The sequence below is a fragment of the Oryx dammah genome, unplaced genomic scaffold (genome assembly GCF_014754425.2).
Source record: "Oryx dammah isolate SB20612 unplaced genomic scaffold, SCBI_Odam_1.1 HiC_scaffold_24, whole genome shotgun sequence".
NCBI lineage: Eukaryota > Metazoa > Chordata > Mammalia > Artiodactyla > Bovidae > Oryx > Oryx dammah.
In genome coordinates this window covers 37,599,963-37,619,124 of record NW_024070208.1, presented here as the reverse complement: position 1 = coordinate 37,619,124, position 19,162 = coordinate 37,599,963, and the positions used below count along the sequence as shown (strand labels likewise).

At 36.5% G+C, this 19,162-nt stretch overlaps 1 protein-coding gene across 1 annotated transcript; it reads left to right on the top strand.

Annotated features, from left to right (window-relative positions):
• Positions 1-318: 318 nt before the first annotated feature.
• On the top strand, positions 319-943 carry LOC120882993 (proline-rich protein 13-like). Its single transcript, XM_040266851.1, has one exon. The coding sequence runs from the start codon at positions 422-424 to the stop codon at positions 857-859; it is 438 nt and encodes a 145-aa protein (XP_040122785.1). The 5' UTR covers positions 319-421; the 3' UTR covers positions 860-943.
• Positions 944-19,162: the final 18,219 nt, after the last annotated feature.

The window sequence follows — 19,162 nt, the reverse complement described above, 5'->3', positions numbered from 1 at the left end:
ATAGTCAATAAAGCAGAAATAGATGTATTTCTGCAACTCTCTTGCCTTTTCAATGATCCAGAGGATGTTGGCAATTTGATCTCTGGTTCCTCTGCCTTTTCTAAAACCAGCTTGAACATCTGGAAGTTCACGGTTCATGTATTGTTGAAGCCTGGCTTGGAGAATTTTAAGCATTACTTTACTAGCGTGTGAGATGAGTGCAATTGTGTGGTAGTTTGAGCATTCTTTGTCATTGCCTTTCTTTGGGATTGGAATGGAAACTGACCTTTTCCAGCCACTGCTGAGTTACTCAGCAATAAAAAATGAGTTATTGAGGCCAAAAAGGACAAGTCCACCCAGGCAGTGGTGTAAGGGTGACCGGACATCTGGATACCCCAGTTTCCTTCTTTCACCATTCCTGGGCTGAAGGAAGCCCTTGAACATGTGGAAACCCAGTGTTGGGCAGCCAGGGCCATATCCACACCCTACTAATGGTGGGTATTCTGGAGGTTGCAATCCTTCCCATCCACCACCTGCCAATCCTACCTGTCCTCCAGACCCCTTTCCCACTCCCCCAGGAGCACAACAGGGGAATCCAGGCTTTCACCCTGGCAGACCCTGTCATCCTATAACACAGCCAGGATATCCAGGATGCCAGGCCTCAGATCCCTACCCCGCTCCATACCCACCACCTGGCCCTGGCATGTGTCCTGTGAATCCATTGGTTCCTGGTATAGTAGGATCAGGAATAGTGATTGACAAGAAGGTGCATGAGAAAATGAAGAAAGCTCATAAAAAGAGGCAGAAATACCATAAGCATGGCAAGCATTCCTCCTCCTCCTCCTTCTCCTCCTCTTCTTCCAGCAGTGACTCTGACTGAATACAGGGCCTGGACCCTTCCCTCAGTCTCTCCAGTTCAGCTCTCCCATCAAGTTTCAGATGCCATCTTATACTGGGGGAAATTAGCCCTTGCTGCCCTCTCACCCCCACCCCTGCAATCTAAGCCTTATTCTGCTGCTCAGCACTAATTAACTAGGGCTAATCAGAAAGGAATTGCCACGGGCTAGCAAACACCATCTTCTCACCACTTGGCTAGAACTTTTTGCTGAGTTTGATAGGAGAACTGCTTTTTGAAGATGGTAGGATTGGAGCTAAATTCTAAAGACAAGTCTAAGATCTGTAAAATGTGATTTATTTTTTACTTTCTTTTGTAATATTTATGATTAAGGAGATGCTATGGACATTGAATTATGGAAAGGAGAAATGACCTGTACCTTTTTTGTAATTGTAGCATACTTGGGTGACTTAGTGGCAAATAAATATTTCCCAGCAGGAAAAAAAGAAAGAAAAAAAAACTACTGATATATGCAACAATATAGAATACTCTCAAGGACAATATGCTAAGAAAAAGAAGTCAGAATAAAAACGCTATGGTCTATAGAACTCCATTGATATGACATTCTGGAAAAGGTAAAATCAAATATTCAGTTAACAAATCAGAGGTTTTCTGAGTCCAGTGTTAAAGTGTTAGGTACAGGGAGAATAAGGGCTATTTTGCAGAGATGGGAGTATCATGTGTCTTGATTTATGTGGCACAACTGTGTGTGTTAAAAATTATAGAATTTCATATCAAAGAGCGAATTTTATAGTTTGTAAAGTGTTCTTCAATATCTCTAACAAAATATATTCAAAGCGTACGTTCATTTATTCATGCATTATCGTTTCATTTTTCAGAGTATAAAATGTATTCTTACTTTTCTACAAGAAGTTTTAAGTAAAATAATTTAACAGAAATGCATTTGCTGCCACTTCATTATGACAAATAACGCTTCCAGTTTTATTTTTCTTTGTTCCCTGATTTATATTTCCTTTGACTATTTAAAGATAATTTTTCAAAAATCATTTTAATATAAATTCTTTGTAGTTTCTGGAAATAGTGTCTTCACCTATGTTTAAAAACTTAGCTGTGAAATATTGATATAAACTATGTTCCTAGAAAAGTAATTTCTAGATTCTGTTAATAGGTCACATTTCATTTGCAATATGTAGGAAAAACCACATATTGTAGACAAAACTCAAGCATTTAAAATACTATAAAATTACAGAAATAATTTTGAAGTTTCGAGATTGTTTAAAGTTCTAGAAACAACACTTAAGGTTGTTAAGACACTGTCTAGTGTCTCTCATTTTATAACTGTATTAGTATAGTAATTATATGACCTTTTCCTTGTGAAAACTTGAGTTATTCTATGTGTTATATAATCTTTCTGAATTAAGAAGAATTTCATTTTTAAATGTATCCTGATATTTAAAATAATATATGTATCTCTAATAAACAGAATCATGACTGCCCAGATGTCTACCTTCTAATCTCTGGAAATTGTGACTATTTTAGTTTATACGTCAAAGAGGAATTAAGATTGCAGATGGAATTTAGATTGCCACTGAAATTACCTTGAAATGAAGATATTATCTTGGATAATCCAGGTAAACCAGTGTCCTGACAAAAATAGAAGAAAGAGACATAGTAAAAAAGAGATGGCAATAAGATAAATAACTTAGGGTTGCAGGCTTAATTGACCATAGGTGCTTAGGTTTATTCTAGGCTTTCTATCCTGTTCCACTTGTAGTATAGTCTGAAGTCAAAGAGTCTGATTTCTTCAGTTCTGTTTTTCTTTCTCAAGATTGCTTTGGTTATTCTTACATATGTGTATACAAAGGAGTATCACTCAGGCACTATAAAGAATGAAATACTGTCATTTGCAGTAACATGGACAAACTTAAGAGATTATATGGGCTGAAGTAAGCCAGACAGAGAAAAACAAATATCATAGGATATCACTTATATGTGGAAACTAATAATAATAATAATATAAATGAACTTAGATACAAAACAGAAATAGACCCACAGACACACACACACGAAAACTTATTAGTACCCAAGGAGACAGTGCGGGGGGGTGGGAGGAGTAAATTAAGAGTTTGGGATTCATATATACCCACTACTAACTATAAAATAGATAACAACAACAACAACTATAAAACCTGCTGTATAGCACAGGGAACTTATTCAGTATTTTTTAATATCCTAAGAGAGAAAAGAAACTGAAAATTATATAGATAGAGAGAGAGAGAAAAAAATTAAAATAAAGAAAGTAATATCTGATGTTAAAATTTTTAAAAATTCATTTTATAATAAAGGCAACACTTGCTTGTATCTTGCTTAAAAAAGTGCAGTGGCTTAGTAACCCAAATATATGTATTATGAAAAACAATAACAACTGAACTAATAAAGTAGTGGATAAGAAGGAAAAAAAAAATTGCTGCCTTAAAAAGTAAAGAATGGTATTCTGAGCCAAAGAATACAGTAGTTTTGGAAAAGTCAAGGAGATACTTTCTCTACTAGAGTCACCAGAATGTAGCATAGTCCTGCAAGCCCCTTAATGTTAGCCTAGTAAATCCCATTTCACTTCTGACATTGAGCAATGTAATATAATAAGTCTTTGTTGTTTTAAGTCACTAAATCTGTGATAATTAGTTGCAGAGGAAAGTAACACATTATATAAAATAATTTCTAAGGTAATATAACTGTAATTAGTGTTTTAATTATAGGTTATATAAAATTTTGAAATTAAATATTAATGCTTAATTTTTATGCAGTGAAATATCCCTCTGATAAGACTAAAAATAAAACAAAGCAAAAATCTGTGTGATTTAACTATAGATTATATAAAATTGTATGATCAAGTCTGTGCACAGAGAAGTAAAAAATTAGGGGTTTGGGCACATTAGGAAATATATATATATATAAATGATTTAGTTTTGATTATATTGTCATATGAAGTAGATGAATTATTCATCAGTCAGCTGGAAATATTTCTTGAAATTCAATAAATAAAAAGATTTACAAATCTAAAAGTTTACTTTTTGAGATGTTTATTAGCTATATGTTCAGATTATAAAAGTTCCAGAAAATACAAGAAAAATAAAGAGGAAAAACAGAAGTTCTGAGAATAAAATGAGCAGACAGAAACATAACAGATTATGACCCTGAACATGGAAAACTTGTTGTATCATAATGACCTATAGTAAAAGAATACCAAGAAGCAAATTACCATTTTCCAACCATGTAAAGAGGTTGAAAACAATAAATCTATGAAATTTTGTAACTGTAAAGCTCTGGTTAATTTCAGAGAAATAATTGAAAAATTCTGCATACTGAAGATATATAAAATTTTGAGGATTGACTCAATGGTAAAGTGAAGGTAGCAAAATCTTTCAAATATGAGAAATTAATTTTGGGTGGAATAACAAAATCAAGGACAAACCTGATGCAGATATTTAAATGATATAATGTATGTAAGTTCTTGTCATCTCTAGCAAGAACTGCCTTTCTTACTTCATCTGTTCTACAAAACCCTTGCCAAGACCTGTAACAGCCCATATGATGTAGCTATTGGCTTATCCTCTGACTTCATTTTCTACATATCTTCTCTTTCTTCCCTGCAATCTAATCATATTCATCTAACACACTGTCTGATATCTGTATTTTTAAAATATGTATTTAGTGTTTTTCTACTTATTTCTGATGTATGCTAGGCATGTGGCTTTAGAATGCTGTTCACAAAGAGTGTGAGGAAATCACACATAATCTCAACCTCCTTCGTATGCTACTATCCTATATTTACAAAGGCTCAAAGTAAACCCAAAGCAGACTGAAATCCCTTTCATGTGCTTGAGAAAATAAAACAAATAAGATTTGGGGAGTGCTAGTAACCTCTATCCTACTGCATGCATCTTCCCTCCAATAATCTGATATCCATAGGTTACCCTGGTGTCTCAGATGGTAAAGAATCTGCCTGGGTTCTAACCCTGGGTCAGAAAGATCCCCTAGAAAGGAAAATGGCTACCCCCTCCAGTATTCTGGCCTGGGAAATCCCATAGACGTAGAAGATTGGCAGACTAGAGTCCATAGGGTCACAAAAGTTGGACACAACTGACTAACACTAACTAGTGTTATAAATGCTATTTTATTAAAATGTGAATGCCATGTCTATTTTAAGGTTCAGTTCAGTTCAGTTCAGTTCAGTCGCTTAGTTGTCTCCAACTATGCGACTACATGGACTGCCGCATGCTAGATCTCCCTGTCCATCGCCAATACCCAGAGTTTAATCAAACTCATGTCCACTGAGTTGGTGATGCCATCCAACCATCTCATTCTCGGTTGTCCCCTTCTTATTCCACCTTCAATTTTTCCCAGCATCAGGGTCTTTTCAAATGAGTAACTTCTTCGCATCAGGTGGCCAAAGTATTGGAGTTTCAGCTTCAAAATCAGTCCTTCCAGTGAACACTCAGGACTGATTTCCTTTAGGATAGACTGCTTGGATCTCCTTGCTGTCCAAGGGACTCTCAAGAGTCTTCTCCAACACCACAGTTCAAAAGCATCAATTATTCGGCATTCAGCTTTCTTTATAGTCCAGCTCTCACATGACTACTGGAAAAACCATAGCCTTGACTAGACGGACCTTTGTTGACAAAGTAATGTCTCTGCTTTTTAATATTCTGTCTAGGTTGTCACAACTTTCCTACCAAAGAATAAGAGTCTTTTAATTTCATGGCTGCAGTCACCATCTGCAGTGATCTTGGAGCCCCCCAAAATAAAATCTGCCACTGTTACCATTGTTTCTCAATCTATTTGCCATGAAGTGACAGGACTGGATGTCATGAGCTTAGTTTTCTGAATGTTGAGTTTGAGCCATCTTTTTCACTCTCCTCTTTCATTTTCATCAAGAGGCTCTTTAGTTCTTCTTCACTCTTGGCCATAAGGGTAGTGTCATCTACATATCTGAGGTTATTGATATTTCTCCCAGCAAACCTGATTTCAGCTTGTGCTCCATCCATCCCAGCGTTTCTCATGATGTAATCTGCATATAAGTTAAATAACCAGGGTGACAATATACAGCCTTGATGTATTCCTTTTCCTATTTCGAACCAATCTGTTGTTCCATGTCCAGTTCTAACTGTTGAGGAACCAGAGAACAGAAAACCAGAGATTTTAAGCTTAAAACATTTAATTATTCTCCATTGGTTTCAAGACAGGTTTACTTTATAACCTGTCCATATTTATCATCTATGTTTATCACTTCATGGCAAATAGATGGGTATACAGTGGAAACAGTGGCTGACTTTATTTTTCTGTGTTCCAAATCACTGTGGATGGTGATTGCAGCCATGAAATTCAAAGACGCTTACTCCTTGGAAGGAAAGTTATGACCAACCTAGACAGCATATTAAAAAGCAGAGACATTACTTTGCCAACAAATGTCCATCTAGTCAAGGCTATGGTTTTTCCAGTGTTCATGTATGGATGTGAGAGTTGGACTATAAAGAAAGCTGAGCACTGAAGAATTGATGCTTTCAGTGTTGGAGAAGACTCTTGAGTCTCTTGAACTGCAAGGAGATCCAATCAGTCCATCCTAAAGGAGATTAGTCCTGGGTGTTCAGTGGAGGGACTGATGTTGAAGCTGAAACTGCAATACTTTGACTATCTGATGAGAAGAGTTGACTCATTTGAAAAGACCCTGATGCTGGGAAAGATTGAGGGCAGGAGGAGAAGGGAACGACAGAGGATGAAATGGTTGGATGGCATCACTGACACAATGGACATGGGTTTGGGTGGACTCCGGGAGTTGGTGATGGACAGGGAGGTTCACGGGGTGCTGCGGTTCACGGGGTTGCAAAGAGTCAGACACAACTGAGCGACTGAACTGAACTGAACTAATATTTATCATCATCCACTTTCTTCAAGACCACATGTAACTCACCCACTTTTATATATGAACTAACTGAATACACCACACTAGTTCATGCCTCTATTCTTCAAAACATGCTATTGCTTCTCGTAATGTGCTTATGCTCGTATCAGTGGGCTTTCAAATTTTAGCTGATGTCCTTGTTTATTGTAATGGTATTTCTGTCCTCTCCCTTAAAATATCAGCCACTTTTTCTACTTGTACAACATTATACTGTTTATTTTGTCTAGTATATTATATGAAAACTATATTTATAATTTATAACTATATGTTATTAATAAGGTATCACCTCACACCTGTAAGAATGACCATCATCAAAAAAAAAAAATCAACAAACAATAAATGCTGGAGTGGATATTGAGAAAAGGGTACCCTTTGCACTGTTGGGAATATAAATCAATGCAGCCACTATGGAGAACACTGTGGAGAATCCTTAAAAAGCTAGAAATAAAGTTACCATATGACTCAACAGTCCTACTAATTGGCATATAACCTGAGAGATTAAAAATTCAAAAAGTCAGAGGTATCTCAAAGTTCATTACAGCACTATTTGCAATAGACAGGACATGGAAGCAACCTGATGTTCATCAACACTCTTTAATTTCCAATTACTAGACTCTGAGTGTTTTGGAGACTCTGTCCTTATCTTATTTATTGTAGCTGTCTATCACCATACCAACACCTATTGTATAATATTTTGCAACATTAATTTTAGTGAAAGGAATAAAGTGGCATTGTTAGAAATGGTAATTATCAGAAAGAAGGATGTGATTTGTATTTCAATATTGGGTAAGCCTGGAGGAAATTACCTTTTGATCAGCCAAGAGTTTCTTAGTGAAAATTATTAAAATATTAAATATTGTTCAAATAAAATAATTATTTTAAAATATTATTTAAATAAAATTGTAAAAGGTAATTTCAGCTAAGAAGTTTAATAATGGTTTTAATAACTCAGAGAATAAAAATTGTTATAGTCCAGTAATTTGTATTAAAATAATGTTATCTATATCTTTTAACATATATTTTTAAAATAGAAGTCTTTATTCTATTTGGGGAAATTAAGTAATTTTTCAACAGAGACAGTCAATTAATAAAAGCCAATTTTTGTGACTTGAGTTATTCTCAATTAAAATGCATTCTAACTGATTATAGAAGAAGAAAATTCCAGGAAATAAAATGATTTTAATTATAAACTTTAGGCAATTGCTTTGTCATGATCAAAAGCTATTTGATGCTCATTTTATCACTTTCAAGGTGACCATTAAAAATTCACATAAATTTGAAGTTTAGGAGTTCATTTTATAATACCTTAGTTTAAAAATTTTTAAAGTTGTCATTTAGGCAAATAGATTATTTGTATAAAATGTAAATGTCACTATTTTGTTTTAGAATAGCCAGTCTCTTAACACGTTGATCAGGGCTTCTCAAATTGAAGAGCAGGGAGGGCATAGATCAGGACTGATCTACTTTTATTTTCTGTGCTGTTACCATTATTGACTAGGTTTTACATATTTATAAAAATGATGTGAAATGTTAGATTATTAGAAAACTAGAATAGATTTTAAAAACTTTCTTTCATAAAATTGTGACTTTATATTAGAAAACTGTATGCAGAGAGAAAGAATCCACTTCTTGTAACTGCAGTTTGTCTTGGAAATTAGATAATGTAAGCTCTTATCACTAAAGAACATTCCAGTAGGTATAACATTTATGTCAGTTAAAATGCAGACAAAGGTTTTCTATGTTCAAGTCATGACTGACAAGCAGGCAGGTAAATATTGATACCAGATTTGATTAAGAAACTTTTGTCATATTTACATTTCATTTCTGAAGCTCTGAAGATTTTGTCTTTGTAAAGCAAATAATCTTTCATTTTTCTACTGTTTCATATGCTTCCTTATAATTTTATTTTTATGATACCCAATAATTTATTGTTTTCTCTAGGATTTTAAAGTTGGTTTCTATAAACAGGAATTGTTTACTAGAAAGTGGATTCTTGTGACAACTTGATGTTGGATAATGGTTCACCCAGTGGGGTGTTGAAAATTAAAGAACTACAGTAAAACGACTGAAAAATCTCTTCTCCAATCTAAGTTTGACTCTCAGACTACATCAATTTTGCTTCAAATTTTTTAGGAATTCTTAGTGTACTTCCAGTATAATGACTATAACATGGTCTACATTTATGATTCTATAACTAATGTACACTGCAGATGGTGCCTGCAGCCATGAAATTAAAAGATGCTTACTCCTTGGAAGAAAAGTTATGACCAATCTAAATAGCATATTCAAAAGCAGAGACATTACTTTGCCAACAAAGGTCCGTCTAGTCAAGGCTATGTTTTTTCCAGTGGTCATGTATGGATGTGAGAGTTGGACTGTGAAGAAAGCTGAGCGCCGAAGAATTGATGCTTTTGAACTGTGGTGTTGGAGAAGACTCTTGAGAGTCCCTTGGACTGCAAGGAGATCCAACCAGTCCATTCTGAAGAAGATCAGCCCTCGGATTTTTTTGGAAGGAATGATGCTAAAGCTGAAACTCCAGTACTTTGGCCACCTCATGCAAAGAGTTGACTCATTGGAAAAGACTCTGATGCTAGAAGGGATTGGGGGCTGGAGGAGAAGGGGACGGCAGAGGATGAGATAGCTGGATGGCATCACTGACTCCATGGACGTGAGTCTGAATGAACTCTGGGAGTTGGTGATGGACAGGGAGGCCTGGTCTGCTGCGATTCATGGGGTCACAGAGAGTCAGACATGACTGAGCAACTGAACTGAACTGAACTGAACTAATGTACATAACATGTACACAAATTACTTCATGCTTGCATGTATTCCATTGCACAGATTGTCACATAATTTAAACTCTCAATCCTAGTAAGATATTCCCCTAGAACTGACTTGTAGAGATTTGCTATTATATCCTTTGGCACCACTAATAGAAATTATTTAAAAAGAAAACTTCCATCAGTCATATCTAGTAGCTTTTGAAGTTTATTCCAGAAGGTACAATTTGTAATATTATCACTGACATTTTGATAGCATTGGTGAAACTAATACCTAATTTGATTAAAACAAAGTATTTGTTGAATGGCTAAGTAACAGATAATTTTACATGATTTGGATAGCCAAATATATCTTTTGCAAAGGCGAAACCTTAATTTTTAATTGTTGCATCATATAAAAGGGAATCTTATATTGGATAGTACTCCTACATGATAAGGTGATATAAACTATATTTTCAAAAATATAAAATCTGATAGAAATATCTGATACAAAGTTTGTTAAATTAGGAATTAAATCACATTGCCCATCTTTGCATGAACTATCCCCTTGCAATCTCTAATTTTCTTGAAGAAATCTAAAGTTTTTCCCATTCTATTGTTTTCCTCTATATCTTTCAGTTGATCACTGAAGAAGGCTTTATTTTCTCTCCTTGCTATTCTGTGGAACTCTGCATCCAAATGGGTATACCTTACCTTTTCTTCGTTGCCTTTCACACCTTTTATTTTCTCAGCTATTTGTAAGCCCTCCTCAGACAGCCACTTTGTCTTTTTGCATTTGTTTTTCTTGGGGACGTGTCAGGGGACATTCAACTTTAAGAGATCCAATATGTTATCTTCTTTTTGTGTGCCGTTTCTCAAGGACTCTCTATTTCTTATCAGTTCCTGGAAACAGCAGAGCTGCACGCAGTTCTCAGGACTGAGAAAGGGCACCTGCTTGGATTCCTTTCAGTGACTCACTTCAGTGACTCCCTTCAGTGACCTTTTACTTAAAGGTAATCTATTCAGTTATATCCTTCTTACTCAGGATATGGAATGCTTTCTGGCCCTTTGAAGATTGTTATTTGCTTGGCTTTGTTTTTTTCTCAATTTGTTTACTGCTTAAAGCTGCCTTGTATGAAGATATATAAACATGCATTTCTGCAAATAAGGCACCCTTGTTTCACTCGAGACTTGTGTCCCCTGCATCCTTCCTCTCGTCGACTCCAGTCCCCAGGTCACTGTCTGTAAAAACGATAACAGGGATGATCTTGATCACTGCCTCCTGTACAACATTAGAAATCTCTGTCAATAGTTCTTCAGGCACTCTGTCTATCAGATCTAACCCTTTGAATCTAATTGTTATTTCCACTGTATAATCGTAATGGACTTGATTTAGGTCATACCTGAATGGTCTAGTGGTTTCCTTACTTTCTTCAATTTAAATCTGAATTTGACGATAAGGAGATCATGATCTGAGCCACAGTCAGTTCCTGGTCGTGTTTTTACTGACTGTTTAGAGCTTCACCATCTTTGGCTGCAAAGAATATAATCAGTCTGATTTTTGTATTGACCATTTGGTGATGTCCATGTGTAGAGACTTCTCTTGTGTTGTTGGAAGAGGATGTTTGCTATGACCTGTGTGTCCTCCTGGCAAAACTTTGTTAGCCTTTGACCTGCTTCATTCTATATTCCAAGGTAAAATATGCCTGTTACTCCAGGTGGGCCTTGATGTCCTACTTTTGCATTCCAATCCCCTATAATGAAAAAGACATCTTTCTTGGGTGTTAGTTCTAGAAGGTCTTGTAGGTCTTCATAGAACCAGTAAACTTCTGCTTCTTCAGCATTAGTGGTGGGAGCATAGACTTGGATTACTGTGATAATGAATGGATTGCCTTGGAAATGAGCAGAGATCATTCTTTCATTTTTGAAATTGCTTGGAAGTACCGCATTTCAGACTCTTTCATTGACTATGATGGCTACTCCATTTCTTCCAAGGGATTCCTCCCTGCAGTAGTTGATATAACAGTCATCTGAGTTAAATTCACCCATTCCAGTCCATTTTACTTGGCTGATTCCTAAAATATTGATGTTCACTCTTGCCATCTCCTCTTGGACCACTTCCAATTTGCCTTGATTCATGGACTTAACATTGCAGGTTCCTATGTAATATTGCTCTTTACAGCTTTGGGCTTTACTTCCATGACCAGTCACATCCACAACTGGATGTTGTTTTTGCTTTGGCCCCATCTCTTCATTCTTTTTGGAGCTATTTCTCCATTGATCTCCATCCAGTAGCATATTGGGCACCTACCAACCTGGGCAGTTCATCTTTCAGTGTCCTATCTTTTTACCTTTTCATACTGTTCATACATTCTCATTCTCAAGGCAAGAATGCTGATATGGCTTGCCATTGCCTTCTCCAGTGGACCACATTTTTTTAGAACTCTCCAGCATGACCTGTCCACATTGGGTTGCACTTCCTGGGCATGGCTCATAGTTTCATTGAGTTAGAAAAGGCTGTGGTTCATGTAATCAGATTGGTTAGTTTTCTGTAATTCTGGTTTTCATTCTGTGTGCCCTCTGATGGAGAAAGATATGAGGCTTATGGAAACTTCCTGATGGGAGATATTGACCAAGGAGAAAGCTGGGTGTTTCTCTGATGGGGGAAGCCATGCCTAGTAAATCTTTAATCCAATTTTCTGTTGATAGGCGGAACTGTTGTTTGACCTAAGGCCAAACTATGGTGGAGGTAATGAAGATATTGGTGATCTCCTTCAAAAGATCGCATGACTGCACTGCTGCATTCAGTGCCCCCAACCTACCCACGCCTTTGCTAGAGACACCTGTACACTCACAGGCAAGTCTGGGTCAGTGTCTTATGGGACACTGCTGCTTTCTCCCTGGTTCTGGTGTGTGTACAGTTTTGTTGGTGCCTTCCAAGAGTCTGTTTCTCCACTTCTGTGTAAGTTCTGGCAGCTCTATAGTGGGGTAATGGAGACCAACTCCAACAGGTCTTATGCCATACCCAGGTCTACTGCACCCAGAGACCCTGCCCCTGCAGCAGTCCACTGCTGACCCTTACCTCCACAGGAGACACTCAAACACAGTTCTGGCTCAGTCTCTGTGGATTCTCTGGCTCCTGGTGTGCACAACCTTTGTTTGAGCCCTCCAAGTATCTTTGGCTGTTATGGGTTTAATTCTAAATGAGATTTAACCCCTAATACTTACTTGCTGGGGCTTCTTCTTTGCCCTTGGATGTTGGGTATCTTTTTCTGGTGGGATTCAACATCCTTCAGTTAATGGACATTCAGCAGGGAGTTGTAATTTTGGAGTCCTCACAGGTGTAGATGAGTTAACATCCTTCTACTCCACCATCTTGAAGTCTTTAAAAAATATGTTATAATAGACTGGGAAAGACTAGAGATCTCTTAAAGATAATTAGAGATACCAAGGGGACATTTCATGCAAAGATGAACACAATAAAGGACAGAAACAGTATGGCCCTAACAGAAGCAGAAGATATTAAGAAGATATGGCAAGAATACATAGAAGAACTGTGCAAAGCAGATCTTAATGGCCCAGATAACCACAATGCTGTGATCACTCACCTAGAGCCAGACATCTTGGAACATGATGTCAAGTGGGCCTTAGGAAGCATCACTATGAATAAAGCTAGTTGGGATGATGGCATTCCAGTTGAGCTATTTAAAATCCTAAAAGATGATGCTCTGATAGTGGTGCACTCAATTTGCCAGCAAATTTGGAGAAATTAGCAGTGGCCACAATACTGGAAAAGGTCAGTTTTCATTCCAGTTCCAAAGAAGGGTAATGCCAAAGAATGCCCAAACAACCATACAATTGCACTCATCTCACATGCTAGCAAAGTCATGCTAAACATTCTCCAAGTCACACTTCAATAGTTTGTGAACTGTGAACATCCAGATGTTTCAACTGGATTTAGAAAAGGCAGAGGAACAGAGATCAAATTGTCAAAATCCGTTGGATAATAACAAAAGCAAGAGAGTTCCAGAAAAACATCTACTTCAGCTTAATTGACTATGCCAAAGCCTTTGACTGTGTGGATCACAACTAACAGTTGAAAATTATTCAAGAGGTGGCAACACCAGACCACATGACCTGCCTCCTGAGAAATCTGTATGCAGGTCAAGAAGCAACAGTTAGAACTGGACATGGAACAACAGACTAGTTCCAAATTGGGAAATGATTACATCAAGGCTGTATATTGTCACCCTGATTATTTAACTTATATACTGAGTACATCATGAGAAATGCTGGACTAGATGAAATACAAGCTGGAATCAAGATTGCCAGAAGAAATATCAATAAACTTGATATGCAGATGACATCACCCTTATGACAGAAAGCAAAGAAGAACTAAAGAGCCTCTTGATGAAAGTGAAAGAGGTGAGTGAAAAATTTGGCTTAAAACTAAACACTCAGAAAACAAAGATCATGATATCCAGTCCCATCGCTTCATGGCAATAAATGGGGAAACAATGGAAGAGTGACAGACTTTGTTTTCATGGGTTCCAATGTCACTGCAGATGATGACCACAGCCATGAAATTAAAAGACGCGTACTCCTTGGAAGAAAAGTATGGGAACAAAAGTCATGGGAAACAGATGAGGAAACAATGGAAACAGTGTCAGATTTTATTTTGGGGGGCTCCAAAATCACTGCAAATGGTGACTGCAGCCATGAAATTAAAAGACCCTTACTCCTTGGAAGAAAAGTTATGACCAACCTAGATAGAATATTCAAAAGCAGAGATATTACTTTGCTGACTAAGGTCCATCTAATTAAGGCTATGGTTTTTCCTGTGGTCATGTATGGATGTGAGAGTTGGACTGTGAAGAAGGCTGATCGCCAGAGAATTGATGCTTTTGACCTGTGGTGTTGGAGAAGACTCTTGAGAGTCCCTTGGACTGCAAGATCCAACCAGTTCATTCTGAAGGAGATCAGCCCTGGGATTTCTTTGGAAAGAATGATGCTAAAGCTGAAACTCCAGCAGTTTGGCCACCTCATGCAAAGAGTTGACTCATTGGAGAAGACTCTGATGCTGGGAGGGATTGAGGGCAGGAGGAGAAGGGGACGACAGAAGATGAGATGGCTGGATGGCATCACTGACTCGATGTACATGAGTCTGAGTGAACTCCTGGAGTTGGTGATGGACAGGGAGGTCTGGCGTGCTGTGATTCATGGGGTCGCAAAGAGTCGGACACGACTGATTAACTGAACTGAACTGAACTTATCTCCTTGGAAGAAAAGTTATGACCACCCTAGAGAGCAGAGACATTACTTTGCCAACAAAGGTCCATCTATTCAAAACTATGATTTGTCCAGTCATCATGTATGGATGTGAGAGTTGGACTATAAAGAAAGCTGAGCATTGAAGAATTCATGCTTTTGAACTGTGGTGTTACAGAAGACTTTTGAGAGTCCCTTGGACTGCAAGGAGATCCAACTGATCAATCCTAAAGGAAATCAGTCCTGAAAATTCATTGGAAGGACTCAGAATGAAGCTGAAACTCCAATACTTTGGCCACCTGATGCAAAGAACTGACTCCTTGGAAAAGACCCTGATGTTGTGAAAGATTGAAGATGGGAGTAGAAGGCGTCGACAGAGGATGAGATGGTTGGGTAGCATCACCAACTCAATGGACATGAATTTGAATAAGCTCAGAGAGTTGGTGATGGACAAGGAAGCCTGGTGTGCTTCAGTCCATGGGGGCGCAAAGTGTCAGACATGACAGAGGAACTGAACTGAACTGAAGTGAACACAGTAGCTCTCTATCAGGCCTTGGTTTTGTGATGAGTTCTGTTTTAGTCATTATTCTCAAGCTATCTGATGAAGAGTTAGAAAAAGTAATCTTTAAATCTTGACATTTTCTTTCAAAAAGAGTCAGTAGTTCACTTCACAGTTGACTTCAATATTAAAGCAGTTAACTGAATGAGTTTTCAGTGTTCATAATGGAACCAATCTTTGGAGACAGTGTATAGAGGGAGAAACACAGATTTAGCATTTAATTAGGTTTTGTTTTTTATCTTAGCTCTGTTATAAGCTATGTGACCTTGGAATTAGAACTCACATTTGCAATTTCGTATTTGTTATGTACAAAGTCAAGCCTAATTTAATCGGTTTTTGGTTAGAATTAACTGTAATTGTGTATGTATATAGACCAACAGTTTACATGCTCTACTTTTCCAGACTTATGCTGCTCTTCACCATTTATATATTGTGACACAATATATATCAGTTTACATATATATATATATACATACACACATCACAGTATATATCACAATATCAGATTCTCAAAAATCCTGAATGCTGGTAGAAAAGTGCTTCATGCAACTTAAATATGCAATATTCACATTTTCTCTGTAAAACTGTAACATCATACATTGTGCTAGATAAGTTTAGAATTAATAAATCTTTTTTCTGTCTTGTAAGATTTTTCTTTTCAACTCAATCCAAATCATCCATATTCTCCTCATGTTTTATCTGTATTGGGTACCCACTTGGAGCAAGAGAGAACTAGCATCTCTAATACCATGCTAGATACTCAATAAACATACTCATTAAATCAGAAAATATATTCATTATCTTATACTTTATGGTTAATCAATAAAATTTTGGATTGATAAGACTCTATGCATGGATATTAACTGTTTGCACATTGAATTTTTGAATCTAACTGAATCTAAGATGTAAAATAAAAGGCTTAATGAATTCAAACTTCATTCTTGCATTTCCTAAGATACTAACCAAGACAGCCTGAAAGCTCCTCTCAGCTTGACTAACTGAACTTCACACTGGAATTTTCCAGACTAGATCTGGGCCCCTGACCTTTCTTTTCTTAGAGCATTTACTTTAGCATGTATAGAGAAATACATTCTTTGTCTGTTCCTTTAAGATGTAAATATTTTTTAAAGTCTCTTCAGTTTTACAAACCAGGAATGTCTTTCTTAAGGTCCTGAAAACTGTCTCTTTGAAATATGACTATCAAAAAAGACACCACAATTATCTTCCAGTCTCTATCAAAGGATAGAGGCCTAACTGAATGGTGCTGACTAGCAAACTCAAGTGGCATAACCATAGGGAAACACACTGCAAACTAAGTAATAATTCAGGGTTCTAGATACATCCCACTGATCAACGCCCCCTCCCCAATTCAGGGCTTTTCTCTATTTTGCACTAGCTCATTCTAGCTCTTTAAAATCTTTTCCTGCTCTTTTTACAATAGAGTTGAGCTCAATCTTATTTCTCATTTCTTTCCTCTGTTATAGTAGTCATATACAAAGTCTTCCTTGTGTGACAATATGTTGATATGCTTTTGGTGATAAATAGCCATAAATAGAGCTAACCTAATTTAAAATAAAGTTAATTTTACTTTATTTCTACTAAGATTTTATTTTTAATGTCATATATACATATATAAATACCCCTTCTATTTATCATCTAATGAAAGTATTTAGCTATGGATTTGAAAATTATACCATCAATGTATAAATTGGTAATACTGATCATTAATTGGTTGAGATTGACAGCCATGTCACTTTATTGCTCCAAGACAGAACCATAGGGGAAAAACAAACTTCAAAATATATTTTGAAATGAACTAGTTGATTTAATTTTTATTTATATGGATGATATAAGGTGTAACCAGGACAAAATTTGGCCATGTGAAGAGATTTATTCAATATTTCAACAAAAACCCCTATGGACTATGTTTTTCAAAGGAATTATTTTCAGTTGTCATTTTACTTTTTTTAACACCTTTCCTGAGCAAACGAATATGTTATTATAAATATGCTATCAATATGATGAATATTATTAAAATAGGCTACTAAGTATAAATATTATGAACATTATAAATATGGACTACTAAAGTGGCTAAAACACTTTAAAACTAATTGTAATAGGCCAAAATTTGAACAAAAATTAATCTATTCATATATCAACACTTAAACTGATGAAAGTGAAACAGGAGAGTGAAAAAGCTGGCTTAAATCTCAACATTCAAAAAACTAAGATCATGGCATCTGGTTCCATCATTTCATGGCAAATAGAAGAGGAAACAATGGAAACAGTGACAGACTTTACATTCTTGAGCTCCAAAATCACTGCAGATGGTGACTGCAGCCATAAAATTAAAAGACACTTGCTCCTTGGGAGAAAATCTATGGCAAAACTAGACAGTATATTAAAAAGCAGACATTATTTTGCCTACAAAGGTCCTTATAGTCAAAGCTATGGTTTTTCCAGTAGTCACATATGTATGTGAGAGTTGGACCATACAGAAAGCTGAGCACTGAAGAATTGACGCTTTTGAGATGTAGTGTTGGAGAAGATTCTCGAGAGTCCCTTGGACTGCAAGGAGATCCAACCAGTCCATCCTGAAGGAAATCAGTCCTGAACTGGAAAGACTGATGCTGAAGCTGAAGCTCCAATATTTTGGCCAGCTGATGCAAAGAACTGACTCACTGGAATAAACCATAATGTTATAAAAGATTGAATGGATGAGAAGAAGGGGATGACAGATGATGAGATGACTGGATGGCATCACCAACTTGATGGGCATGAGTTTGAGCAAGCTCTGGGAGCTGATAAAGGTTGGTGAAGCCTGGTAGGCTGCAGTCTGTGGTGTTGCAAGAAGCTGAACATGACTGAGTGACTGAACTGAATTGAAACTCTGTCATTAATTAGAACATGGGGTATTTTAATCAAATCTCATCCTTAATGTATGTGTCATTATATGCTTATATATTTGCAGTGTATATACAATACATTTAATAGACTAAGGCATACGATATATATTATATACATATAAAAACACAAATATATTTAATCCTTTATGCTGACAATTTTTTCAATATGAAGACAAACTTTCTATGAAACCTGATTTGTAAAATGAAATATATAAACTAGAATCTGATCATTTAGTTAGGGGCACACAGTCTATATGATTTATTTAGAAACTACATAATTTGTAACCCTGTATAATTAAAATATATTAAAATATATTTAGAATTTATTTTATAACAAAGTGCTAATATAAGCTAGATTTAGGAAGGATCAGAATGTTGTCTATCATTTTTTCAGTCTGTCATAACTTCTTCTCAAGAACAATTGTGGAAACCTAGTGAAGAGGAACTAAAAAGCCTCTTGATGAAAGTGAAAGAGGAGAGTGAAAAGGTTGGCTTAAAGCTCAACATTCAGAAAATGAAGATCATGGCATCTGGTCCCATTACTTCATGGGAAATAGATGGGGAAACAGTGGAAACAGTGTCAGACTTTATTCTTTTGGGCTCCAAAATCACTGCAGATGGTGACTGCAGCCATGAAATTAAGAGACACTTACTCCTTGGAAGGAAAATTATAACCAACCTAGATAGTATATTAAAAGCCAGAGACATTACTTTGCCAGCAAAGGTCCGTCTAGTCAAGGCTATGGTTTTCCTGTGGTCATGTATGGATGTGAGTTGGACTGTGAAGAAGTCTGAGCGCTGAAGAATTGATGCTTTTGAACTGCAGTGTTGGAGAAGACTCTTGAGAGTCCCTTGGACTGCAAGAAGATCCAACCA

Excerpts from the sequence above, each read along its gene's own strand:
- LOC120882993 (XM_040266851.1), top strand. The coding sequence starts at position 422 with ATGTGGAAACCCAGTGTTGGGCAGCCAGGGCCATATCCACACCCTACT.